The sequence below is a fragment of the Suricata suricatta genome, chromosome 7 (genome assembly GCF_006229205.1).
Source record: "Suricata suricatta isolate VVHF042 chromosome 7, meerkat_22Aug2017_6uvM2_HiC, whole genome shotgun sequence".
In the NCBI taxonomy this organism is placed as follows: domain Eukaryota; kingdom Metazoa; phylum Chordata; class Mammalia; order Carnivora; family Herpestidae; genus Suricata; species Suricata suricatta.
The window spans coordinates 17,177,881-17,204,871 of record NC_043706.1 but is presented as its reverse complement, the minus strand read 5'-3'; the positions used below and the strand labels follow the sequence as shown (position 1 = coordinate 17,204,871).

The following is a 26,991-nucleotide window of genomic DNA, read 5'->3' as shown; positions in this document are numbered from 1 at the left end:
AGGTTACAGAGAAGGGAGAAGGGCAGTGGGATTAGAAGCCAAACCTTGGCTCTTCTGGTCCAGGGCTCTTTCTATGACTTCATACTGTCACCTACATGTATAAGGTCATGATTGTTTTTGTCTTCAAAGGTAATTTGCAATTTTATAGGGAACAAAGTCATCAAGTGCAGAAATGGGTTTCCAATTAGGCAGCTCGTGTCAGCAAGCTAGAAGGGGAGATTGTATGTGTGTGCATGCACAGGGTAGAAGGCAGTGCTGGGGGTGACATGAGGTGCACAAGGCCTTCCTGGGTTTGGAAATCATATCATACCATAAACCACCCCCATAAAATCAGTCTATACATAACCTGGACACTCCTCTGCCCTATAGCTAGTGTCAGGGATAGGGTAGAAGCATCATGATGAGGGAGTCAGCTTTCTAAGGATTTTGGAATGGTTAGAGACAGTGATTTATACAATCTCTTTCAGACTTTTAGATCTCAAAATGGGTGGAGGAGAAATTAAGGAAGCTAATAGTAAAGCTAGTTGTGGGAGACTTGTCTATGTGTGGAGATCCTGCATGGGTATGTCTGATGCAGATTCTCAATACGATATTCAAAGAGTAGAATGAGGATCCTCTACCAGGGTCAGGTCTTTTAAGAAAAAACCTCCTTGGGCACCTGGGTGGCTCAGTTGGTTAAGCGTCTGATTCTTGACTTCAGCTCAGGTCATGGTCTCATGGTTTGTACAAGAGTTCGAGCCTTGTGTTGGGCTCTGTGCTGACAGCATGAAGCCTACTTGGGATTCTCTTTCTCCTCCTCCCCTGCTATCTCTCTCTCTGTCTCTCTCAAAATAAATACATATACTTTAAAAACTGAAAAAGGGAACAAACCTCCTTCCAGCAAATTCAATTCAGCCTGTGATATTCAAATTGATGTAAAGTGTACATGAAGGTGTTAGCCAAGTAGCCTAGTTTGTTATATAAGCTAATAATTAAATCTACCCTTTATCAGTTGCTGTGTTCCAGATGCTGTGTTAAGTGCTATTAATGATAAATTCAACATCCATTACTAATATTTATTTGTTGCTTAATATATGACAAGATATTTCTAAGTGTTTAGCAAGTTCATCTTACCCTCATGAGGACTCTTATGAGGAAGTACTAGTATTTTCTGAATATTGCTCATCAGAAATATGAGTTGAATAGGGATCATGTACTTCCTAAGATTGCTCAGCTCTAAGTGGTGGACCTGGGATTTGAACCCAGGCAGTCTGAACCATGGCCTGTACTATCTTAAGCTGTATACTTGTGCTCTCTAATTTAATCCCCCAAATTCTTGGAAATAGGTACTATCATCCTGTCTTTATAGTCCCTGCATTGTATTGCTGTAAAACAATACTGGGGCTTAAGACTCTGGTGCCTTTAGCTTGTCAATCTGGAAGAAATTGGTTGTTCTTTTTTACAGTGTGTGACTGAGAAGTGTTTACGTTCTCTATGCACTAAAAATTATAAAACACTGCCAAGGAAAATTAAAGAAGATCATATGAGTGGGAATATAGAATTTACTGATGGATCAGAACATTCAATATTAGTAAGATGTCAGTTCTCCCCAGATTATTTATCAATCAACACCATCCCAATCAAAATCTCAGTAAACTTCTTTTGTAGAAATTGACAATTTCATTCTAAACTTCATATAGAAAAGCAAAGGACCTAAAATAGCAAAAGCAAAACAAAACAAAAGAAAAAGGGAAAAAATTTATAAAAGAAGAATCAAATTTGAAGACCGGACTTCAAGACTTATAGGAAAGCTACACGAATCATGACAGTGTGGTATTGGCTTAAAGATAGACAGTTAGGTCAAGGGGACAGAAATAACATATATGGACGATTGGTTTTTGACAAAGGGGCAAAGAAACTTTCGTAGGGAAACATGGTCCTTCCAATAAATTGTGTTGGTACAACTGTATATCCATATATAAAATAATGAATTTCAATCTATAGCTTCATCATATAAATATTAACTCAAAATGGATCAGAGATAAATGTAAAACCTAAAGCTGTGAAACCTCTAGAAGAAAATATAGAAGAAATTGTCTGTGACCTTGGATTAGGTGAACATTTCTTAGCCACCACACTGAGAGGCATAGTCCATAGAAAAAAAGTTAATAAATAGGACTTCACTAAAATTAAAAATGTCTACTCTTCCAAAGACAATGTTAAGGGAATAAAGACAAGCCAGACATTGGAAGAAAATATTCACAGTACATATATTTGAGAAAGTAACTGCATCCAGAATAGACAACAAACTCTCGACACTCAATAATAAGAAAACAACCCAATTAAAAATAGACAAAATATATGAATAGTCATTTTAGTAAAGAAGACTTCCAGATGTCATATAAGCACATGAAAAGATGCTAAATAAAACCATAGGAAGGTATCACTGTACACCTATATGGATCGCTAAAATTATAAGAAAAATCCAATTATACATAGCATTGGCAGGGATGGGGAGGAACTAGAATTCTTATGTACTACTGGGGAAACATAAAATGGTATAACCACTTTGAAACACAGTTTGTTAGTTTCTTTGCAAGTTAGACATACATCTACCATGGGACCTACTCATCCATCCTAGGAATTTGTCCAAAAGAAAACAAAGCACACCCAAAAAACAAATAATCCAGTGAAGAAATGGGCAAAAGATATGAATAGACACTTTTCCAGAGAAGACATCCAGATGGCAAACAGACACATGAAAAGATGCTCAATGTCCCTTCTCATTAGGAAAATACAAACCAATACCACAATGAGATACCACCTCACACCAGTCAGAATGACTAAAATTAGCAACTCTGGAAACAACAGATTTTGGCAAGGATGTGGAGAAAGAGGATCACTTTTGTACTGTTGGTGGGAATGCAAACTGGTGCAGCCATTCTGGAAAACAGTATGGAGGTTCTTCAAAAAATTAAAAATAGAACTACCCTATGACCAAGCAATTGCACTACTAGTAATTTATCCAAAAGATACAAAAATGCTGATTCGAAGGGACACATGCACCCCAATATTTATAGCAGCATTGTTGACAATTTATAGCAGCATTGTTTATAGCCAAGTGTCCATCCGCTGATGAATAGATAAAGGAGATGTGGTACACACACACACACACACACACACACACACACACACACACACACACTGGAATACTACTCAGTGACAAAAAAGAATGGAATCTTGCCGTTTGCAACAATGTAAATGGAATTAGAGTGTATTTTGCTAAGCAAAATAAGCCAGCCAGAGAAAGACAAATATCATATGATTTCACTCATATGTGGAATTTGAAAAATTCAACAGATGAACATAGGGAAAGGAAAGGAAAAATAAGAACAGAAAGGGAGGAAACCCATAAGAGACTATTAAATACAAAGACAAACTGAGGGTTGCTGGAAGCAGGGATGGAGGGTGACAGGCATTACTAAGGAGGGCACTTTTTGGGATGAGCACTAGGTTCATACACAAGAGATGAATCACTGGGTTCTACTGAAGCCAAGACTACACTGTATATTAAGTAACTTAAAAGCAAACTAATAAAAAGGAAAAGCACTTGTTCATGCAAAAACCTTTATGCAAACATTCATGGAACTTTATTTCTAATTGCCTCAAACTGGGAATAATCTAAGTATTTATCAACAGATAAATGGATAAGCACACAGTGGTCCACTTCTACAAGGAATACTACTCAGATACAATGAAAAAATGAACTATTGATACACACCACAACATGGATGAATATTAAAATAATTATGCTCTGTAAAAGAAGCCAGGAAGAAAGGGTATATATTGTATGTTTCATTTATATTAATATCTAGGAATTGCAAGCAAATGTATAAGAGCAGAAAGCAGATTGATGGTTTCCTGGGGATGGGATGGGAGTTGGAAAGGGCAAAAGGTGGGATTATAAAGGAACACAGCGGGGCACTTGGTAGGTCAGTCAGTTAATCATCCAACTCTTGATTTGGGCTCAGGTCGTGATCTCAGTGTCCATGAGATCGAGCCCTGTTCCCAGCTTTGTGCTGGTAGTGTGCAGCCTGCTTGGGATTCTCTCTCTCTCTGCTTCTCTTCCATACATCCTCTCTCTCTCTCTCTCTCTCTCTCAAAATAAATAAACATTGAAAAATAATTATTGAAAATATAAAGGAACACAAGAAAACTTTCGGGGATCATGGATATGTTTGTTATTTTGATTGTGATGATGGTTTTACAGCTGTATATAGTGTAAACATTATCAAAACATACAATTTAAATATGTGTAGTTCAATTTATGCCAATTATACCTCAATAAAGCTGCTAAAAAAACCCCAAGTAGTTAGCATCTATGGACTTAGGACTATACATGTGAGGACACAAAAGTATACAAACCCTTCCCTAGGTACTCAGGGAGACACAGACGCACACGCACACGCACACACACGTGCGCACACACACTAATCTAAGAACTTGTAGAGACTAGGGATAATGCTCTCAAGTTATCAGGCCATATTCTTTATCCCCTTCATTCCTGCCCTTTTTGTATAGTTTTATACACAGTTTTACTCCTAGGTTCTATAGTAGAGCCTTCTGACTTTATTTTCACTTCAAAAGACCTTGTGTGAAATCTAATGCCTTGAGTGCACAAGCCTGCAGACAGGACTGTGGGGTCGGGAGTAGAGAAGGGACGGGGGTAAAATGCTAACCTATCCCCTAGCAGGTGAGAGGTACCACCTAACCTTGCAGTTTCTGGGAGCCGAATTTTGTAATGAGCTGTCCCTGTATTTATCACCTAACAATTACTGCAATTGGATAAGGTGTGAGAAAACCTGGAAAACATTACTTCGTCAACTACTTGGTATCTTTGATGAAGCTGTCTGTGGCGGGGTCCCAGATCCAACTGAAAATCAGCACGCAGCCTGTTAAAGTGGTTAGGTTCTTTCCATCCTTTTCTTCTGCAGGCCGCTCCTGGCTTACAATACGGCAATTGTTTTGTCAGTTATTAGAACATCCTGATCTTGACTTTACATATGGTTGCGTCAACATGGCGTGGGGCTGGTTCAGCGGCAGTTCAAGAAGAGCAGACAGAGGGAAGCCTGAGCTGTTGCTAGGTAACAGTACTGCAGGCCCAGGTGGATCCAGAGGTGGTGTTTACCTTGAAGAATAGATCATGGTCTAAGGTCTGTCAGGTTCATGAAAGGGATTTGGTTGGCGTGCTGAAGCTGGGGCCAGCTCATAGCCATCAGATTCAATTACAGTAATTTAAAGTAATAAATACAGCTGGCGAATAGATCAGAAAGCATTGAGACAGCTCTGTCATGAGGAGCCAAATTATCACAGGGTTGCTTGCTGTCCACAGAATCGGAAGAAAAGGCTCTTAATTGACCTTAGAATGTTACTATCAATGGCTTGGGCATTCTTGCTCCTAATAGAGATGGTCTCTTTAAGGAAACCATAATGTTTGGCCAACATCTTTAGATGTTCCTGTGTTGATGGACTGTGCTAACTAGAGGGCCTCTGTGACCCTTTGATTCTTTTTCCTGCTTTTTTTTTTTTTGGCTAACCAGCTCCTTCATTCACATAGCCTTATCCAAACAGGTACAACACAGCCAATTAGTTTTCTGTTTACTAACTTACAATCACATGTACAGCCTTTTCATCACCGTACCCCTAGATCAGTGGGGCTGAAGTTTGAGACACTTTCACACACTTTCATTTTATATATAAATAGATGGTTTCTTGGCTTCCTTCCACAAATGGCTAATTATATCCGTTCTGTTCAACTAGTCTGTATGCACTTTAAGTATGCATTTTACTAGTTTAACTCTGAGAGCTGCCTTATTTCAAAGTTCTTTGGAGTTATATAACCAGCCGGCCTCCATCTCTCTTGCTCACCATTGATCTGAGTCCAAGCTTTGCCATAAATTATCATGTGATTTAGCAAATCCGTTCATCTCACTGGCTTCATTATGACTGTTAATAATGCAGGCACGGTACCCCCCCAACCCCCAAGGATGAAAAATTTTATAAAGGGGATGCATTGAGCATTAAACACTGAGAATGAGGTAAAAATATTGAAAAATAGAAGCACATGTAATTACATTCTGCACTATTTTTAATACCTGATCTGTGAATCTAAGAAATGTGATTGTGCTTTGGTTAAATAAAATAATATAATTAGACACTCTATAAATCTAATTCTATTATTACTATTATCTATGTATTTTATTTATAATAATGTTTGGGTTAAATCAACGCCTTAGTTTCCAGCCAAGTAGCCAATAATTATTTTTATTTCTTTTCCCTGCCTAAAACTGAGAAAAACTAACATGCATCCTTTAACGACTGAGTTTTAAAATTCAGGCAGAAGATCCAGATATATAACCTTTGTGATGATAAAGTCAGAATTGAAAAAAATAGATATGTAACTGAGTGATCAGTAGATATTGATATAGATGGTCAGAAGTGTGGCAAAGGTTCTGAGGTACCTGGATGGCTCAGTTGCGTAAGTGTCTGACTCTTGGTTTTAGCTCAGGTCATGATCTCCTGGTTCACAAGATTGAGCCCCACATCGGGCTCTGCTGCCAGTGCAGGAGCCTCCTTGGGGTTCTCTCTCTCTCCCTCTCTCTCTGTCCCTCCCCCTACTTGTGCACATGCTCAGTGTCTCTCTCAAAATAAATAAATAAACTTTTTAAAAAATGTGGCAAAGGTTCATCTGGATTCCCACACAGGAGTTCTCTCTGCTCAGGTTCTCCAGATAGTGTTTAGAACCTGTCAAGAAGACCACGCCTACACCCATTTCTTTATCCTCTATTAGGTATTTTCTGGAAGTCTCTGTCTCTTCTCACTTGAACTCAAATGAGGAGGAAAATCTTTCAAGACATATTCTCCCTGAGCCAACATAATGGTTACAAACCAGGCTGACCCCGTCTAGAATTTCTCTCCTTATCAACTGTCTCAACCCTGTAAGCTATCTTGACAGAATCAAGAACAATATGCAAGCATTACTAGGTGACTTTTGGCCTCTGAATAAAGCATTATAGGGTATTCTGTTTCTATTTTTCTTGACTTTCCACAAAGTAATTTTATATCCTTAGGAGCCAAGAAGCACTTCCTGTAATGAGGGTTTGCTACTGGCACTTGCTCCTTGAAACATTCATCTGTCCAGCTCTCAGATGGACTGGACTGCATTGGAATTGTGGGTTTCGGAGCAGGGTGGTCATAGTCCTCCTCACCCTGGAGTCCTGGATAGAAAGTTCTAGAAACAATGCTCCAACTGTATCTTGAGATTTTATGGGCCTTTTAATACATTAATTGGAACTAATAGGAATGGGAAAGAGGCATTTTGGCCAGCATTGAATCAAACTGTCACTGATTAGCTCTGTGTAACTCTGGGTCTCAGTTGCCTCAACTAAAAAACACTTGAAGGCATTGAAAGCAAGGAGCATCTAAGGACTCCCTGAGACAAACACTATTAGCATCTGTGCACTTGTCAACATTTGTCAGCCTTCTCCATGGGTCAGTGGAATGCTGGTAGACCAATTGTTCACTTTTCTGGCTTGCTTCCTAAAAGGTCCCATACCTTCTGTCTTTTTATCTACACTGCTGGAAATGAAGGACTCTGAGAGGCAGGAGCCACATGGTGGAAGAAACTGAGATATCTGAGGATAGCTGCCCAAGAGAGCCAATGACTATCACAGGAGTGAGAACACAACTGTATTGTGCTACAACATCAAGATTATAGGACTTACTTATTACTGCAGCTCATTGTAATGCTACCCTGACTAATGTGTTCTTCCATCCCTAAAATTCTGTGTAGCTAAGGATTGGCAGGTACAGGGTCAAGTCAGTAAGAGATTTGAACACAAGAAAGAAGCATCAGATGTAAATCTACTATTTAATTGAATGTTGTACTCAAAGATGCTTCTCTAAATAAGCCAGGGAAAAGAGCAAGGGGTCTGGTTAACTTAAAGGTATGGGGATGCTTTGTTCCTCTAGTGCAATGATGACGCTGTGTGGTTACAAGGCCCTAGGAAAACCCAGAGGAATCGTTTTTAAAAGAGAATAAAGACAAGTTGTAGGGAACCCTACTTCATCGATAAGAACTCAGAGTAGGTCTGAGGACAGATAAAGCTCACTGATTCCCACATTTGTGGTGTTAGTGTGGAGACAATGAGCACAAAGTCATCTTGGACTTCTCTCAGATTGTAATGTTTTTGTTGTGCTAATTCTAGAATTTTTGTTCTTGCTGTAGGGAAATGGACCACATCTGGGTGGCTGCTGATCATTTGGGAAAAACAGACTTGTTTCTTTCATGTTCTCAGTTTAATCCATTTTCAGAATGGATTCCCACAGATAGTGTTTTCATCTTGACTTATTTTTACTGAGTGAAAGTACCATTTTCAAGAAAGCCCCAAAGCTTCATATTTTAGAACAAATGAGGCCTCTTTCTGTGGGAAAAGAAAGCCACAGAAGACACTGGGAAACCACATGGCCCCATGTTAAATCAGGGGAAGTCTGGTAGGGATGTGAAAGCCCATCTACGCTCAGGGGTCACTTTCTGTGTTCCAGTTCCTGTTTACTTTCTGGATCCCGGTCAGGTGTCTTTTTGACAGTATAATTTCTGCAGCACAGATGGGCTTTCTGATCCATAATCAAACACAGAAAGCCTTCAGCAATTCCATCCAGGGGAACTCCATTTTCCTTGATTTAAATGAGAATGTTAAATCTCTGTCCAGACAGTGCTCCTTTGCAGGACAAACAACTCTTACACCTGCATCTCTGAATAAGCTTCCCATTTTCCAGACAAGCTCAGGGGATCTGCATCCCCCAATAAAATTCCTGTCTGCGCTAAATTGCCTTGTAGTAGTGATTTATACCTCAATAAAACTACATCTTGAAAAGGAGAATTGGTTTGATTCTATAACTGACATAATTTATGCATGTTTTAGTTTTGGAATGCACAATATTTATACAAGGGGAGTAGCCTTTATGATCAGATGTGTACATCTACATCCACAGAACTAAATGACAGTGAGGACAGCGGAAATGTCCCCAGGCATCTAAGCACTGAACTCCCATTCTGGCTGAGACAGCACCCACTGTCTCAAGCGGGGGGCCTCAAGATTCTCCAGATATCAGAAACCCCCATGGGGCTTGCTGAGATTACGCATGTCTGGTCTTCACCTTAGATCTCCTGATTTAGATACACTATGAATGGGATCCAAGAATCTGTTTTGACAATCTTCACTGGTGATTCTGATCACACCAGAATTTGAGAAACATCACTTTTTGGCCTTTTGGCTAAGATCAAGTGCAGAATTTGAGGAGCATTTTCCTTCAAATTAGGAGATCAAATGTCCATTTCTGGTTTGAGATTGGTTACCACCAATTAATTATTTGCTTAAAGAAAGGGAAGAAAACTTACACTTTTTGGATGCCTTCTTTGTCAAGCATTGTGCCTTACACCCTTAAGTGTATTTTTTCTTTAAACCTTTCCAACAGTCTAACAAAGTTGGTTTACTTATCCTCACTTTGCAGATGAGAAATTGGAGGTTCAGAAAGGGCAAAGAGTATTAGTAAATAGTGGAGCAGAAAGTTGAACCCAGATTTCTTTGCCTCAAACAGCATACTTTTCCCATGAAGCCATACACTCTGACCATTCAGCTGGTCATTTTGGATGCACCCAGAATCAGGCCAAGTGTTTTACGGTTCATAATAGGTCACCCTTTAAACTACTGAGAGATGTTATAAGAGATTTCTTAAGAAGATGATGGTAAATATTTTCATTCACTTAGGGAACCTCTGCTTCCTTGTACTGTGAACACCCAGTGCACCAACTAGAGACTCCAGTTGACTGAGCAATCATCTGTCAGCCCCTGAAGACTGAGTGACTGGCAGCTCTCAACTGAGTCTGCCTGAGATCGTCCTCAGCTGAAGAGAGCCTCTTCATGCATATCATGCCTCGCTCCCTGGGGCAGCCCACATCCCAGGACTAGTCCTTGCAGGAGTAAAAAGGCCTAGCACCGTTGCTTCAGTTCTGAGCAACTCTCCCCATGCGTGGAGACTCCTCTGGTCACCATGGGCCTTGACCATGACTGCACTGCAGTCCCCTTCTGCCTAATGCTGCTGCCGTCATTGCTTGTAGGTTTTCCTGAGAGCATCTACCATAAACCCCTGCAGGCCAATCTCCATCTCTCTAGAGTCTGTTTCTCTGGGGACATGACCTGTGATGTTAAATCTAATTTTCCTTGCAGATAAATTACGGTTATGTTTGGGCAGCATAATGGCCTAACTGTGTCCCCCCTCCAAATTCATACATTCAAGTCCTAGCCTGCAGTATCTGAGAATGTCACTATATTTGGTCTTTTAAGATGTGGTTTGGATATAGAGCCTTTAAAAGAGCATTTAAGGTAAAATGAGGTCATGTGGATGGGCCCTAATCCAATATGGCTGGTGTCCTTGTAACAAGAAGAGATTAAGACACCGACTCAGATGGAGGGAAGATTGTGTGAGGACATAGGGAGAACTTGACCATCTGTAAGCCAAGGAGAGAAGCCTCAGGAGAAACCAGACCTGCTGACACCTCAATCTTGCACGTCCAACCTCCAGAACCATGAGAAAATAATTTCTGTTGTTTAAGCCATCAGTCTATAGTACCTGTTACAGCTAGCCGAGCAGACTAACAAAGGCAGATTTAGAGGTATTTCTTCATTTCAGTCCTTATTCTTTCATCTTTAATCTTGAGGAAAAACCTCAGAAATCTGAACAAGTTAAGTTGTCCTTTAAGTGTTGGGACATAAGGCAATAATTCTCAGTATGTGTTTTTCATATTCCTTAAAATATGTCAGAATAACAAAATATTATTTTTTGAGGGCTGAAAAAGAGTATGTGAATTACTCCACTTCATTGCATCCCCCTTCTTGGGACATCACAAACCTAGGGCAGGTATAAACTCAGTTTGATGACTATTTTAGACCTGAGATGAATGTGTATTTAATTGGGAAAAAAGGACAAAATTTTCAAGTCCTGTCAATCAATACATTTTGAACATTCATGAAGCAATAATCCAGTTGGATTCATCTTCTTTAGATAAGCCATAACAGACCATGTCCAACTGCCAGCTTCCTGCCCTAGTGTAACAGGGAAGAAGGAGGAATGTCAAAGGAAAAGATTTGCAGTTTAAAAGATATTTATTGCCAGTGTACTTGTTTTCTGAGCCAGCTCCTCTATCATCCCAGTTGGTGTGTTCGGAAATGACAACCTACCAGCTCTCTCACAGTGAAACAAAGCAAAGCACCCCTGAGTTATATAGTCTGCCAGTTTCTGTGGTGTAAATACCCCCATGATGGCGGCTGGTGAGTTACCTACTTGAAGTCACTGGGAAGCATGAGCACAGTGGGCACTTGGGACTGGGCAGTAGGTGCCTCCAACATTTCACTGATCCATGTAGAGATGCAAAGGAAGTCTGCCCACTGCCAGGGCTTTCTGTAGCTCTCAGACGGCCCCCCAGGTGTGAGCATGGGCTCTCCACCTTCCCTCCACATGGATATTTGCAGTCAACTCAGGGCTTGCTTTCACTTGCTGAGCTTTTTGGTAAAGGGCTTGCTTTTAAGAGTATTTACAAGGTTATCACAGGTTTCTCCTGAGGATGTTTCTGGCCATGACGGCACGGTGTCCTCATTGTGGCTGCTCAAACCAGAAAATCATAGCACATGGGGTTCAAAAGAGCAACCAAGTCTAGCCTGACCCAGAGTCCTAAAGGCTCAATCTCTCACTAGGGCTTTCCTTACACTCTGTTTCTCCCATCTTCTGCCTTTAGTGATTTTTTGAGCCCCATAGACTTTACTTCCAACATGCAGTAGAACTCTGAGTTTCATTAGAAACCTCTATTGAGGGTTCACTATGTGCCAAACATAATTTTAAGCATTTTGCATGCTTGATCAGCACAATAACCCCTCCCCAAAAGTGCCATCTCACACATTTTATAGATGAAGAAACTGAGACACAGAGAAGTTAGATTGTTTGTTCAAGGTCCTACTCCTTTTAGTGGCAGGGCTGGGATTCAAATCAGGCAGTATGGCTATAGATCCAGATCTTTAGCCGATCCTGTCCTGCAAAGACCAGTAGGGATATATCCTTAGAAAGCATTGACAACAAGCAATCAATGCTCTTTTTTGCTGTTAGGTGATACTAGTAATTGCCAAGTATTTCCATTCTACCTAGTCTACATGTAAGTGTGTGTGTGTGTGTGTGTGTGTGTGTGTGTGTCTGTGTGTGTGAGTGTGTGTGTATAATACTAATATACAGTTCAGTCACGAAGAGAAAAAAGAACAACCCACTCAGAAGTGATGGAATTAAGGATCCAAAGAGACCCTTGGACTTTGAACAGATAATTCTAAAGCAAATTAAAGATTTCAGATGATGGAATTGTCTGTTTTTCAGATCTAGAATACCAAAAGTTGAGAATCAACATGTATTTGAAATACCACAGTGCTAATGTTCATTGCAGGGACTCAAATGGAATGAAATACTGGCTTACTTTAGAGAATTGCTAAGGTTTTTTTTGTCTCAATTGAGTGAAACTGAGTAGGTATAAAAAAATGAGGAGAGACTATTTTTGTTTCACTCTTCATTAAGAAATGAATATTCACACCGAGTGACTTTAGGAATCAAAAATAAATGTAATTTGCTCCAGTTTGAATTCACACAGTAGTCTTCTCTTATCCATAAAGAATGCATTCCAAGACTCCTGGTGGATGCCAGGAAACACAGATAGCACTGAACCCAATATACACTATGCTTTTCCCATACGTACATGCCTATGATAAAGTTTAATATATAAATCACACACAACATGAGACTCACAGCAACAGCAATAAGGTAGAACAATTATAACGATATACTGTAATATAAGTTACGTGAATGTGGTCTCTCTCTCTCTCTTACTGTCCCTTACTCTTCTCGTGATGATGTGAGATGATCAAATGCCTAAATAAGATGCAGCGAGGTGAATAATGTAGGCATTGTGACAGAGGGTTAGGTAATGACTGACTCTCTGATGACACTCAGAAGGAGGGTCATGTGCTTCCAGAATGCATCATCTGCAATTGACTGCGGGTAGCTGAAATTATGGAGAGCGAAACCCCAGATAAAGGGGAACTACTGTAATTCTGTTTGGTTGAAGCTTCTGGAATGTCCAGTTCTGTGACAGACTTCTATATCATAGTATTTTGGGACTAGGGGGACTTTTAAGAGATCGTTATTTCAAAACAATTACAGTGATATGGCCATCTGGTTTTTAAAGACTCCCATGCAAATCCTTTTATTTCTCATCAAAATGTTTTAAAAACACATTTGTCATTTTACTTAACGTCTAGCCTTTCTCCTGTCAACAAAATAACAGCGCTTTTTGGATTGACATGACTGCCCAGTTGCCTTCTTATTTGTCCTGATGGTTGGTTCTCCATGTGATGTAGATGACAGATTGTGGATCTCAGCACATAAGGGAATTAACCTTTCTTCTGAGCACAAATTACTTCATGTGCATTCTTTCCATCTATCCTTAGGACAACCTTCTTATGTCCATTTTATAACTTCAGAGACAAAGGTTAAAAAGAGGCAAGCAACTGGCTCCTTGTCACCCTACTGCTAAGCATGAGTGTCACAAACCCAGCTCTGCCTGACCCTGAGGGCCTCTACACCATGCCATGCTGCTTGCTTCCAAGTTAATGAGCAGGTGCATCACACACCACTTCGTAATTTCCATAAAACCTTCAGAAAGCCTTGATTAGATAGGGGAATCAACCATTTTAACCCTAACCTCCACCCCAGGCCAAGTTGACTTTCTTGTGGAATGAGTGAATGGAAAATGGTGTAGCACTGATGGGCAGACAGAGAATGGAGGCACCAGAGACCTGGCTAATGTAACCTAGGTGATCAGCTTCTGAATTGTCAGTGAATGTAACTTTCAGACTTGCTTGGGAACTAGTTATACAAAGGGGAATATTCTACCTTTATCCCAGAAGACTGCTTCCCCCAAGATTTCTGAATGGAAGAGAATTTCCTGTGGGCAACAGTGTATCCATTTCAAAAAATTCTCCTAATAGAGCAAAATCCAGGGGCCTGAAATTAGCCTTTTAATTCCAAACATAAATTACAATCCAGAGGGAGGATGGAATACCATTTGGATTCTTGTTCCACAGGAATGAGTTTGAGTTGAATTGGACAAAAGGGAAGTACATGAAATGTACATTTTTTTCCATCACTACTCACCCTTGCCCACATTTTCACAGGTGCTCCTCTCCGTGAAGCCAAGGAATGTTGGAGTTCTGGACCTTGAAAAGGACAATTCCTCTTTTAGTCTCTTGACGAGCTTCCTTCTTTTCATAACTCTGTTTAAAAAATACACGATGTTCTCATGCCAGTGTGTGACATTATGGAATTCACAGCTTCTTGAATCTGAAAAGAAGTTAAAAATGTGAAAATGGGTAAGCCTTGGCAGAAGCTGAGATACGTTTTATCACTTAAGGATATCATCATAGCAGTTGGGAAAGCCAAATCCATATTCCCATGAATGAAATCCATCATTCATTCCTTCATTCAATCATGCAACCAAGGAGAACATTGATGGGGTTCTCACTACATATTAGCTGGAACTGCAAAGATACATAAAATATGACCTGTCCTCAATGGCCCCATAGTCTAGGAGGGCAAACCAAAGAATACAAGTCCATAAAATGCTACAGCTACTTTGAAAGAATACGAAGTGGATCTGGTGAGAGCATAAAGAAGGGAGAAGGTAAACTTGGGGTGGAGTCTTGAGTGATGGGTAGATATTTGCCGCGTGTTGCATATTGGGACAGAATGGTAGGAGTGAGTGATCCTTCACTGTCCATTGTCTACATTTTCATCCTGTCATTGACTGTCATTGATGTAACTTGTTCTTCCAGCCCTCCACCCACTGCTTCATTATCCCTTTTTATGTTGTTCCTTTTATCATTTTGAAGCCACCACATGTGCCTGACTCTACCTCTCATCAACAGATCAAGAAGGTCACTGCAGCCATATGCTTTTCTTGTTTCCCTAAAATGAGGAAAACTGGTGCTTTGGCAATGTGGCTATTAAACAGTCTAGATGCAAAGCCCAGAATTTTATTTTCTGAGAAAAAAATTGACTGGGCTTTTGGTTGCTTAGTAGAGGCCAGATTTTCACTTCCCTTTCCTCATCTCACTGCTATAAAGTTTTTGGGGATGGGGTGTGTGTGTGTGTGTGTGTGTGTGTGTGTGTGTGTGTGTGTGTGAGAGAGAGAGAGAGAGAGAGAGAGAGAGAGAGAGAGAGAGAATGTGTGTGTATTATGGACCATAGTTGAAATATATATTCTTAGAAAAGTCCTGATATTTAAACCACATGGACTACACAGAAATCTCTTTGAGAACCGAGTATCTGAATCTTTGTGAAAGGAAAGTGTTTTTCCTATCAAGGATGAAAAATCAAAACCAAATGGGTGTTTTGAAATGTGGAGCAGAAAAATAAGGACTGTGTCTGGCACATAGTAGAAGCTTAGCAAACTAATGAATTTATCCAGCTGCCCTTATGGGGAAGAGAAGCCTTCTTAGAACTGCTCTCCAAACAGAGGATAATTGGAAGTTGGTCTCCTTTCACTTCTGCTAGGATGGGAATAGCTTCCTGTAATTTCGGTTTGATAAACACAGTATTTAAAATCTTGGTTAAGATGGGGAAAAGAGAATTTTCCTCTGAGGCACTCTGCAGTGGCTAGGCAAGAGGACATGGGCCCATGACTCATGTCGCTGCCCAAGCCCATCCATGGTCACCCAAGTATCTGGGTCCCAGATGGTGGAGAAAACCAGCAGTGAGAGTTACTATGTGTCCATTTCCCCCTGAGGTATTCAGGCCTTAAGGCATTTTAACTGCCCAAGGTGTCTAAGCTTAAAGGCAAGCATTCAGAGCTGATTCAGAGGGATCCCATAAATGACAGTACCAGGAGTAATAGATGAATAGATAGATAGATAGATGATAGATAGATAGATTTTATTAATTCTTTATTGTGAAATATAACACACATACAGAAAACTAAGTAAAACAAATGTAGAGCTTAATAAATTGTCATAAATTGCCTTCCAGGTTAAGGCACAGCATGCTGCCAGGACCCCAGAAGTTTTCTAGGTCCCCTTCCCAGTACAACCCCTTTCTTTAAATGCAGTACTACCCTAAACCCCATGCAGGGGACCCTGTGTTGAGCCTTGTGCTTTTAGGCTTCTAGATCCTCCAGCGATATCGCTTTCCAAAGAGAGAGGAGTCTTGGAGGTCAAGAGCCATGTCCACCTAGAACCTATGTCTCCCTTTTTGCCGCGTACTGGGACATTGGGATTCCCTGTCCAAATGATTCTGAGTCCACTTCCCGGTCTTTTCTGGCCTCTTCCTCAGGTCCACTTCAAGTCCAAGGGGTGGACTGGGGGCAAATATTTGCAGGAGGCTTGGATGAACATACACAGACACAGAGGCCCTTGATGTTTGGGATGGGGCAGACATGGGAGGAGAAAACATATAGTCTAGGAGTCTGGGGCCACCCCTTCCTGTCTTACACATCCCAGTGACAAGCTGTAAGCAGCCCAAGAATCCTAGGTCCAACCTGGTCTTCCAGATGACCATGAAGATATATTTGTCGACGTGGAGGATAAAACACCCTTTATTTCATTTGGTGTTAGTTTAACTGACTTTAAAATACTTAGACCTATGACAATGATATGCAGTTCTTTATTTAAACCCCACAAATGTAAGGGTGATCCTGCCTAAAGGTAACTATCCTGATTATCATGGTAATCCCCTCCTTGCCTTTCTTTAGACTTTACCCCTTAAATTGGCATTCCTATACACTAGAGTCACTTTTCCCTATTTTTGAGCTCTGAATAAACAGATCATAGGTCTGTATTCTTTTATGTTAACTGCATCCACTTAGCATTATGTTCGTGAAATTCACCCATGTTGTTGCCAACTGCTGTAGTTTGTAATTTTTATTGCCACATAGTATTCCATTGTATTGATATCTATTAATTTTAATGTGGAGGGACAATTGAGTTGTCTTCAGTATGAGGCCATTAGGCATAATACAGTTATATAGATCTTTGTATATTTATGTTGTCCATATACCTAAGATATGATAGATATGCATTTCTTTTATTTACTGGAAAATAAAAATGGTTGTACTAATTTACATTCTCACTAGCGGGGTATGAGAGATCCCACCGCTCCTGACAATGTTTGGAATTTCCTTTTAGTTTTAACCTTTCTGTACTAGGAATATTTTAGTAACCTTCTCAAAAGTATCTTTTTCTTTTTCTCCCCAATAATTTGTTTCTGAAAATACTGAAGTGATTCTAGGAGCTTAGAGTTTCAAATGGACTGCTAATAACATCAGTAGAGGCATATAATAATAACAATGATAATTACAGTAATATCCATAGTTTTTACTTGAAATACGACAGCTAAGAGAAGATCTGTACCTGTGGAAGATTCACAGCAGTGAAATCCAAAGCAATAGGTTGGCCTATTTTAAAATAATACTGATTAGCAGATGGACCCAGGGGGTGAATCAATGTACTAGATATGCACTTGGTATTGACCTTGTCTTTCCATAGAGACACATATGTACCATGAGCATGCTCTGACAGTTGTAGCAACACTGGACACAAACGGGCCAGCTGGGGCCGGTTAGGACCACCCCGGAGGAGGATGTTTAGCTGGGGGAGCCCATCAGCTTGTGTCTCATTAGCATGTCACATCTGGCAACATCTGTTCCTCCAGGAGGCAGCAATAACCATGTGCTCTGGTCAACAGAAAGCAAGGGACATGCACCAGCCTCTTGTGCAGAAATGAGCAGAGCCTCCTCACAGCACACTTTCTTCTCCACCTACTTGGGTCCCTGAGCTTTATCACTTCACCTTCCCCTTGCTCATATCCTCAACCTCCTTGCCCCTTTGTCCTTGTAAAGCACCCTTCTGGACAAAGCCCAGCTCTGTATCTACTCAACAGTTTACTTTCTCTATACCAATCGCCCAGCTGTTGAGCACTGCTGGAAAAACCACACACCCTGCATGCAAATGGTGCCATGATAAACTTTGGTTACCAATGCCATCTGGGCCCTTGTTATTGTGAGGCAGCCCCTCTGTGTACTCCTGGTTTGCTTACCGCCCCCCCCCATTTCCCCACCTTTCTATTCTAATAATAGATCCTTTCCTGTAATGATGCAGTGAGTGCCTACTCTAGACACAGCTGGCTGTGGTCCATTATGCACAGGACTATTTCAAACTTTTCTCAACTCTCCTCAAGTCCCTGGTCTCAGTGCCAATCCCTCTACTGAGTCCTAGTTCCCACTTCCATTGTCAACCCCAATAGGCAGTGTCTCCTCCTGCTTTATGAAGAAAGCTAGAGCCACCTCAGGTGAACTCCCTTGACGTCTTTCTTCCTCATCTGCTGATTCATTTTGTATCCAAACTCATCCCTTTCTCCTTCCCACCTCTTTGTGACAATAAAGGAAGTATCTCTCCTCTCGTGCCCAAGCATATCCCTCCTTCTGATCTTAATGCCTACTCAGGGACATATCTCTATGTGCCTGACATATCTCTTTTCTGACTTCTTTCCCTTTAGGAGCTGGTATCAGAGACTCTATTGCTTGGCCAAGAACTTTATCAAAACAGGGCAAGAAAGAATGCTGTGGATTGTATTGTGTCTGCCCCCGCTTTCCAAATTCATGTGTGGAAGTCCTATCTCCCAGTATTTCAGAATGTGACCTTATTTGGAAATGGGGTCACTGAAGATGTGACCAGTTAAAATGCAGCCATGGTTTCTCTGGGTCTTACTTTCCTCATCTGTGACATGAGGAGTCATTGGATTACCATTTTCATTGTGTGCAGTTCCACAATCTGTCGGAGCAGAGGTGGCACATGAGAGGGGGAGGTTGGAAGTGAGGGACCTGAACCCTGCATTTCTCCTTTGGCCACAGCCATTCCAGTTTTAACTGGTTTACAATTTGGGGCTCTTGGTGATATTTGGCTTAAAAAACATTTCCTTGTTTAAAAAATGAAATACAACATTTGAATCTGCTGGGTTAGGTGATCTCTCAGATCCTTTCTAACCACAATAGACTATGATTATAAGATTTTTCAAGGCAAAGCATATGGGTTTGATGAACAATATTGCACAGATTTTTCTCAAAAAGGCCTGGTTTAATGAACTCTGTTTCTTTTCAGTAAAAGAGACTTGATAAAAGACTTACTAATGCTATTTAATTTCTAAGCCTTTTAAAGAGGTTCATCTAAAACATTCGCATATTAGTAAAGTGATCTTGGGCAACCAAGGTGGCTTAGTAGGTTGAGTGTCTGACTTTGGCTCAGGTCATGATGGCACAGTCCATGAGTTTGAGCCCACATTGGGCTCTGTTCTGTCAGTGTGGAGCCTACTTGGAATTCTCTCTCTCTCCCTCTCTCTATGCCCCTCCTCCATGCTCACTCTCTCTCTCTCCTTCTCTCTCTCTCTCAAATAAATAATAATAGAAAAATCTTATTTTGAGCACTGTGTGTTGGAATTTGGGGTTTAAAAATATGCTTACTGTCTCCCTGCGGCTGAGGCCTGTGTGGAGACAAGAACCTGTGCATGAACAGGACATGCAGATGATGAACTCTTGAGGTTAACTGTGGCTGCCCCTTCTTTGTTCTCCCAGGACCTAATTCCAGACTGCTCAGTAAGTCTTTGTTGCCTGAGGACACATGCTGAAGTAAACCCCCTCAAGCTCAGTGAGAAGTCTTGGTGATAGAAAAAAACAGAACTTCTTTCTAAAGGAAGGGGTGGGTGAAGTAGAATCCACAAGTACAGATTAAGAGGGTGCGGTGCTCTTGATATAGGAGGGGGTAAAATGACAGGGTTTCTGTTTGTAGGACAGTTACCTGTGGGATGGAATAAGGGGAGCAATGCAGCCCTATGGCTTCCTCAGACCAGTCTGTCTTAAGTTCCTTGTTTCTTGGCAAATCATTTCATTTCATATATGGAAGCCAATGGACCCCTGAGTCTACATTTTTCTTATTTATCCTTGGATGTTTCTCTAGGTGGTATCTGATCCTTATATTTAAGGACCTGAAATGGGATCCTTGATGGGAAAGGATCTGGGTAGCTACTCGCATAAATCAGGTTCTCCAACCATCTTTGTCTCCCATGCCGCCATATGCAACTGGCAATGTTCATGGCAGGAAGTGCCCTAGAAATCAGGAGACCTGGGCCTTAGTCCCTGTTGTATGTGACTTTGGGCAACTCCGTCATTTCTCTGCCCCTGTTTCCTCATGTGTAAGACAAAAAGTCAGACAAAAGTATGTCCTCAATTCCATATGTCATATAGGTCATCACCTGGATATGTAACTGGCGGGACACCAGGAAAGGCATTATTGACCATAAATAGTATCTTTCTCTCTCTGTCTCTGTGTCTCTGTCTATCTCTGATGGTGATGTTTCTACTTTGCTATGTCTTTTAGATAAGGCCATGGAGGTGACAGTGAAATTGCGGTGCTATTTAATTCAAAGGCACAGAAGCTAAGCATTTATCAGTTGTGAACATCAGAGATGTTCTGTTTTCACCACCTGAGGAGTATCCTGAGGTCAGGCTTAAGGACAAAGATGTCAGAAAGGTCCTCATCAGGGAACTGGGCAATGTTCCCCCTGAGGAGGAGACCTGGAGAAGGAGGAACAGAGCAGGGGCTAAAACCAGCTGGATGCCCCTTACATTTCTGCCTCAAGGCAATTCTGGGCCTGGGACCTACACACTCAGGGGAATGCAATGGCTGTCCACTCTCTGGCCACTGACAGCACCTGAAAGAGAGGGCCCTAGAAACTACACACTTATTAAGTTGTCTTCCTTGGGAGTTTTTTTTCCTGGGCTGTGGAGCCTTGCTGAGATGTTGCTTGTCAGCTGATGGAGGCCGTCTACCTGTGGGATTCACACGGTTTATTTTGGTACGTAATTAAGACAGAAAGAGTTAATTAAAACCATTCAGAAAACAGTCCATCAGGCACCTGCTTGCAGGGCAAAAAGTAGGATTCTTTGCTGGGCTTTGGAAGAATGATTGTGTGCCTCAGCCTCCTCTTGGACCTCATTCAGGATTCTAACCAGGTTACCTAAGTAACTTCTTTTTAGTTACGGTATATAATTTTTCAATTTGTGTAAAAACAGTAAATAAATACCTGTGATCTTGTCAGGCCATGCCAAAGAATTTGTAGGGGATTTAATACCCTAATGCATTGGACACACTGGAATTTGGCTAAACATCCAAACTGGGTGGTTTGGCCCAGTTGAAGCCATTTAAAGGTTGGAGTATAGCCTTTCAAGTGACCTCGGGTCTTGTAGAATGATCCTGGAAGGGACTGGCTTTTAAGTGAGTCGGAAATTCTCAGGTGTGTTTTAGAGATCTACGAAACAGGCCTTCCCTTTGTTGTAAACAGGTTAACACTCAGGAAACAGTGGGATGAACAGGGCTGTGGGTTCACCCAAGGGCACATCCACATGGGCACCCTGGGGACATAGCAATGAAGTACTACGTGTTTGGAGGTTTTTTACAAACATCAAGATATTCCAAACTATGGCTGAAACCCTGACCAAGAAAAAGGGCATGACAATGATCGTGAAATAAACGAGGGTGGAAGTCAGAGTTATGAGGTCCTCCAAACCTTCTGCACGTAGGTAATGTCTTGCATGAGCTCATGGCGCTGATTCTTTTCCTGGTCTCTGCCAGCAAATTTTCAGGAATCTCTTAGCAGAAGAGAGGACTTTGCTGCACCTTCCACTCCTGTGAAGTTCTTGGATGCTGACTGTTTACAGGGACTTTCAACTGCCTTTTTCCGCCATCTGGTATTAATTCTTATTTCTTCTTCTTTACTAGGCTCTGACTCATCTCCACCCAAACTTTCAGGTTTCCTGAGGGCTTGCTTCCCCAGACATTGGCGCCCCACCTAGGTAAGGCAACTGGCCATGAAGAAAGTACAGCGTCAGTTCCCAGTCTCGGAGAACGGGACTGTGATTTATTCAATCATCCAAGTCAGAAGCAGAGAGGTGTTTGTCAGTGCTTTCTTTATGGCTACTGCCCACATCTCCCCAGTAATGGGGTCTTGTCCTTTCTATCTCCTTAAGATTTCCTTCTTCGGTCCGCTTCCTGCCCCCCAACCTGCCATCTCAGCTCCCACTGTCTTAACTCTTGCTGCCAGACCATTGAAATTTTCTTGCTACTTTATCCTCAAGGCACAGGGAAAGACTCTGAAAGCTTTTAACTGGGAAGTAACGGGATCACATTTCTTTGTCATAAAAATCGCACTGAATCCAGCGAATGAATTGGAAAGGTGACTGGCATGGAGGTAGCGAGAAATCCATCACAGAGCTGTGCCAGAATCCAGATGCTAAACCAGAGGGTCCCCATTAAGCTCAGGACAGAAACAATGAAAACGAGAGCAAGTGGCTATTTAGCCAGTTGGTGGATAAAGTGTAATACCCGATTGGAATTAGAAGGTGAATTGGAGAGTGTTTGTAATAAATGTCTCCCAGACAAAAGCGGAGGAGATTGCATGGATGATAGTATCAACCTAAGAGAAAAAATTCAGAATTAAGTTGGTGAGCAAATGATGAACTTAATGTAACATGTTAGGTTCCAGGGTCGTGTGGGGCATGTCATGTGGGGAGAAAACCCGTCAGCAGTTATATATACACAGCTGGCATTTCAACGTCCTGCAGACCTTAGGATTTGTCCATCTCCATATTTATATGAGTCGCTTCCTTAAAATAAATCAGAATATCTATAGCTATATATCCATGCTCCTACTTCTGTGTCTGTGGAGGACCCTGACTAATAAAGCACAGAATGGAGAAGAAAAGAAACAAAATAGGAAATAACTCGGGAAGGGAGAGTGAAAGGCAAGTGTTAGATGAATGAGGTCCATGAGAGCATACGTGCTCTGAAAATGCAGGGAAAGGGCGGGTGACTGTCTAGCTGTCTGTAATATCTGATGGCATTGGTGACTCACCAACGTTATGTAACTAGAATTAGCCTTCAGACTTTGCTGCCCTGGAGGTTATGTCTCATCGAAGTGAGGCTGCCTGGCTTGGCTTGTTTTCATGTTACTTAGGAGCCGTTGCTAGCATAAGGTCATACCCAGAAAATGGAACCCTCAGTAAGATTACTCAGAGACTTGGCTGCTTTTTCCCTGGCCATTTTCTCTTTAGGTTGAAAAAAGAAACAGCTCACTTGTCTAAAGTGACATTACCCATCACTTTGAAATATGCTCTATAGGCCGGCCCTGAAATCTGGTGGGGTTTTTTTTCGAGACTCATGAAAGAGAAGATTTGTTTTGAATAATGTAAAGCAATTTTTTTTGTTTGTTTTACTCTACAGATACTGTTTGACATGCCAATTTTTAGGAAACTACCTGCTGAAGAGAAGTTGAGGCAGAGGTGAGAATTTGCCCAGCCCATACCCAGTTAATTTCTGACACAGTGATGGGATACCTTAGAAACCAGAAGGGTGATTTAAATGAGAGGTTTATTGGGCACAGAGAATTAATTTTGTTTCTGCTCTACTTTTATGATCCTTTTTGTTATTAAAGTAATGATGATTGGGGTGCCTGGGTGGCTCAGTCGGTTGAGTGTCCCACTTTGGCTCAGGTCATGATCTCACACTTAATGGATTTGAGCCCCACATCGGGCTCTGTGCTGACAGCTCAGAGCCTGGAGCCTGCTTCAGATTCTGTGTCTCCCTCTCTCTCTGACCCTCCCCTGCTCAGGCTGTCTCTGTCTCTCAAAAACAAATAAAAAACTTAAAAAGAATTTAAGAAACAGTGATTCAAAACTCACACTAAGGTATCAGAATCTTAAATTGTGGGGTGCCTGGGTGGCTCCATTGGTTAAGCGTCGGACACTTGATTTTGGCTCATGATTTCAGGTCAGAAACTCAAGTCTGAAATTCTAACCTGGCTCTGCCATTTTTCCCCCTTAAACTAGATTTGAACCTCAGGAGACCTTCTGGAGTGTTTGCTGAATTCTAATGGGAACTGAGCCCTCCAAATATTATTCTTCTTATGGTTTGCTAACATTTTTTCCTGGACACACATCATCCTGAGATGTCTTGTAACCCTTGTTTTCCAGACTATTTGAAAGCTAAAGTATGCAGACATTCAACTTCCAAGCTGATCCAGATTTTTCATGATCTAGCCAGGGTAAGCAAGGATTCCAGGGAGGGCCAAAGATTTAGACCGCCTGCATTAGAATCACTGGGAACACTTGTTTAAAGTCCTGATTCTTGGCGGTTGGATGGCTCAGTTGGCTAAGTGTCCATGATCTCAGTTCAGATCATGATCTCTCAGTTCATGAGTTCAAGTTTCACGTTGGGCTCTGTGTTGATAACATGGAGCTTCCTTGGGATTCTCTCTCTCCTTCTCTCTCTCTCCCCCTCCCCTGCTCATGCAAGCATTCTCTCTCTCTCTCTCAAAATAAATAAATAAACATTAAAAATTGATTCTTGGGACCTATTCTAAAGCTATCTTCTGAGTCTCTATGGGAGGAGGCCTGAGAACCTTCATTGTTCACAAGCCCCACACCCCACGCTGGCCCATTCCTGGTGATTCCTATGTGCAGTAAAGTTGAAAGTTAATAGAAGTGAAAGGGTCTTAGATTATCAGCCGAAAGTCTAGAGTTCAAATCCATTCACTACCGGGGTAGTGTTGGGCAAGTTACTTCTTAGCTGCCAGCCTCATTTTCCCATATGTAAAAATGAATATATTTTATAGGAGTTATACATGTTTTCCCTTGAGAATTAAATAAGATAAGACATATGACAAGGCTGGAAAATATGGAGGTCTTGCTGGATATTAGTACACTGTACCCTAAGAGAGAGGAAAAAGGGATGGTGACCTCACAGTAATCTTTGTAGAGCATGAGAGGTATATGTTTTGCAGCAATTCTCAAAGGCTCATGTAACTCCTTTTGGATGCACAAGAACAAGAAGACTTACCCATTAAGTGGCTTTACTACCTGCTAAGACCCTATTAGTGTAGGAGGTGGGATACTGTGCTACCAGGAAGATGAGATGCTAACAAGACACTTTCAGAAAAACATATTCAGGCTAACATAAAAGTGGAGTAACTCAGTGTCCTACTTCAGCTCAGGTCATGACCTCATGGTTCGTGGGTTCAAGCCCCACACTGGGCTCTATGTTGACAGAGCCTGCTTCAGATTCTGTATCTCCCTCTCTCTGCCCCTCCCCTGCTCTCTCTCTCACACACATGCACACACACACACACACACTTTCTCTCTCTCTCTCTCTCTCTCTCTCTCAAAAATAAATAAGCATTTTAAAAACAGTGGAGTAAGTTAGCTAAAAACATATAGTGAAAGTGGTGTCTTTATAGGTATGTTCCTCAACAGGGGACCACATGCTCTACATCACTGACTCATCTAGGGGACACTGGGTAATGTCTGGAGACATTTTTGATTGTCACAACTGGGAGAGATACTACTGCTATCCACTGGGCAGAGGCCAGGTGTGCTGGTAACCGTCTAAGGGTGCATAAGACAGTTGCTCACACAGGGAATTATCTGTCTCAAAATGATAATAGTGCCAACGTTTAGAAACTGTGCTGTGAGTTAAGACAGGTGACTGAGTCATGATGACAGAAGGAGGCCTGCAGGTGGCTAAACACTGCCCGAGTGACAGCCTCCAGCTACTGTATTGCAAAGGCTTATGGATAAACAACGGGACCCAGTGTTCTGTGAGCTGGCCGGTCACCATAAACCACATCCCATGTCACTCGTTCAACGGAGCCCGTTTCCTGCTCGTTTCCTCAATGGAACCAGGGGACAAGCATGCTGAAAGCTTTGGAGAAGGAGGAGGAATTGCTCTCTGCAGGAGCGGAAGAGCAATTGTCTCACTTTTTTGCCAGGAGGGTAGAGCAGTGGGAAGCACCTAGGAAGCCATGCTGCCAGAGTCCCGCGCAGACCCATGACAAGTACCTTCCATGCTTACAGGGATGCTACAGAGGCGCTCAGCATTCTGGGATGTGATTAGATCCAAATGGCCGTTGGTTTATGCTAACCTTTGCTAGTATCTTGCTTCTCTATGGGATCCTTGGCTTTGTTTCATGGACTGCTCCCAGTGCTTCCAGTTTAATGTCTTGTTTTATTCCCTCCACTTGATTCCCTGTCTCTTCTTATCTCCTCTTTCCTGACATGGCTTGTACTCTGGGGCTGTAACCTCTGGGAATCCATCTCATTGGTTGTCCTGGACTCTCCTGCGCAAGCTCGCCTGTGTGGAGACCTGGCTTCCTAGTTTTCTTTTCCTGTGCTCCCTTACGTGCCCTGGCTTCTCTTTAGCATTTTCATACATGCTGCCTTCCTGCTTGCAGGGCCATCGCTACGGTAGGCAGGACCAGTTTGGAAGGACACCAGGCTGGGTTTAAAGACTCTGCTGCCACCATATTAAAAGTCTTAATAGTTTTTTCTTTGAGCTTGTATTTTGTAAGTGAACTCTGATGGGACAACAGAGCATGCACAGGAACAGAAGAGATGCATCTAATATGCATGTCTGCCTTCTCTTGTTACTCCGTTCTTGTAGCATGTTCTACAGGAACACAGGATTCCAGTGGACCCACAGGTGTGGCAGTTCTTGGAGATTCAATATGAATGAATAGCACTGACTGCCTACCACTGGTTAAGCTGGGAGAGAGGACACCACCCGCCCCCAGAGGCCACACTTTCCTTTCAAACCAAAACTTGTTTCACGGGCACCCTCCTACACTGTTGATGGGAATGTAAACGGGTGCAGCCGCTCTGGAAAACAGTGTGGAGGTTCTTCAAAAAATTATCCATAGAACTCCTCTCTGACCCGGCAATAGCACTGCTAGGGATTTACCCAAAGGATACAGAAGTGCTGATGCATA

At 41.8% G+C, this 26,991-nt stretch overlaps 1 protein-coding gene across 3 annotated transcripts in view; it reads right to left on the bottom strand.

The window, feature by feature from the left end:
• NEDD9 (neural precursor cell expressed, developmentally down-regulated 9) overlaps positions 1-26,991 on the bottom strand; it is a 170,745-nt gene that overhangs the window by 94,718 nt on the left and 49,036 nt on the right. For all 3 annotated transcript variants that reach the window (XM_029943727.1, XM_029943729.1, XM_029943728.1), the window contains exon 2: positions 14,287-14,472. In XM_029943727.1, coding sequence (XP_029799587.1) covers positions 14,287-14,298 — 12 coding nt within the window. In that variant the 5' untranslated portion in view covers positions 14,299-14,472. The remainder of the gene's footprint in view (positions 1-14,286; positions 14,473-26,991) is intronic.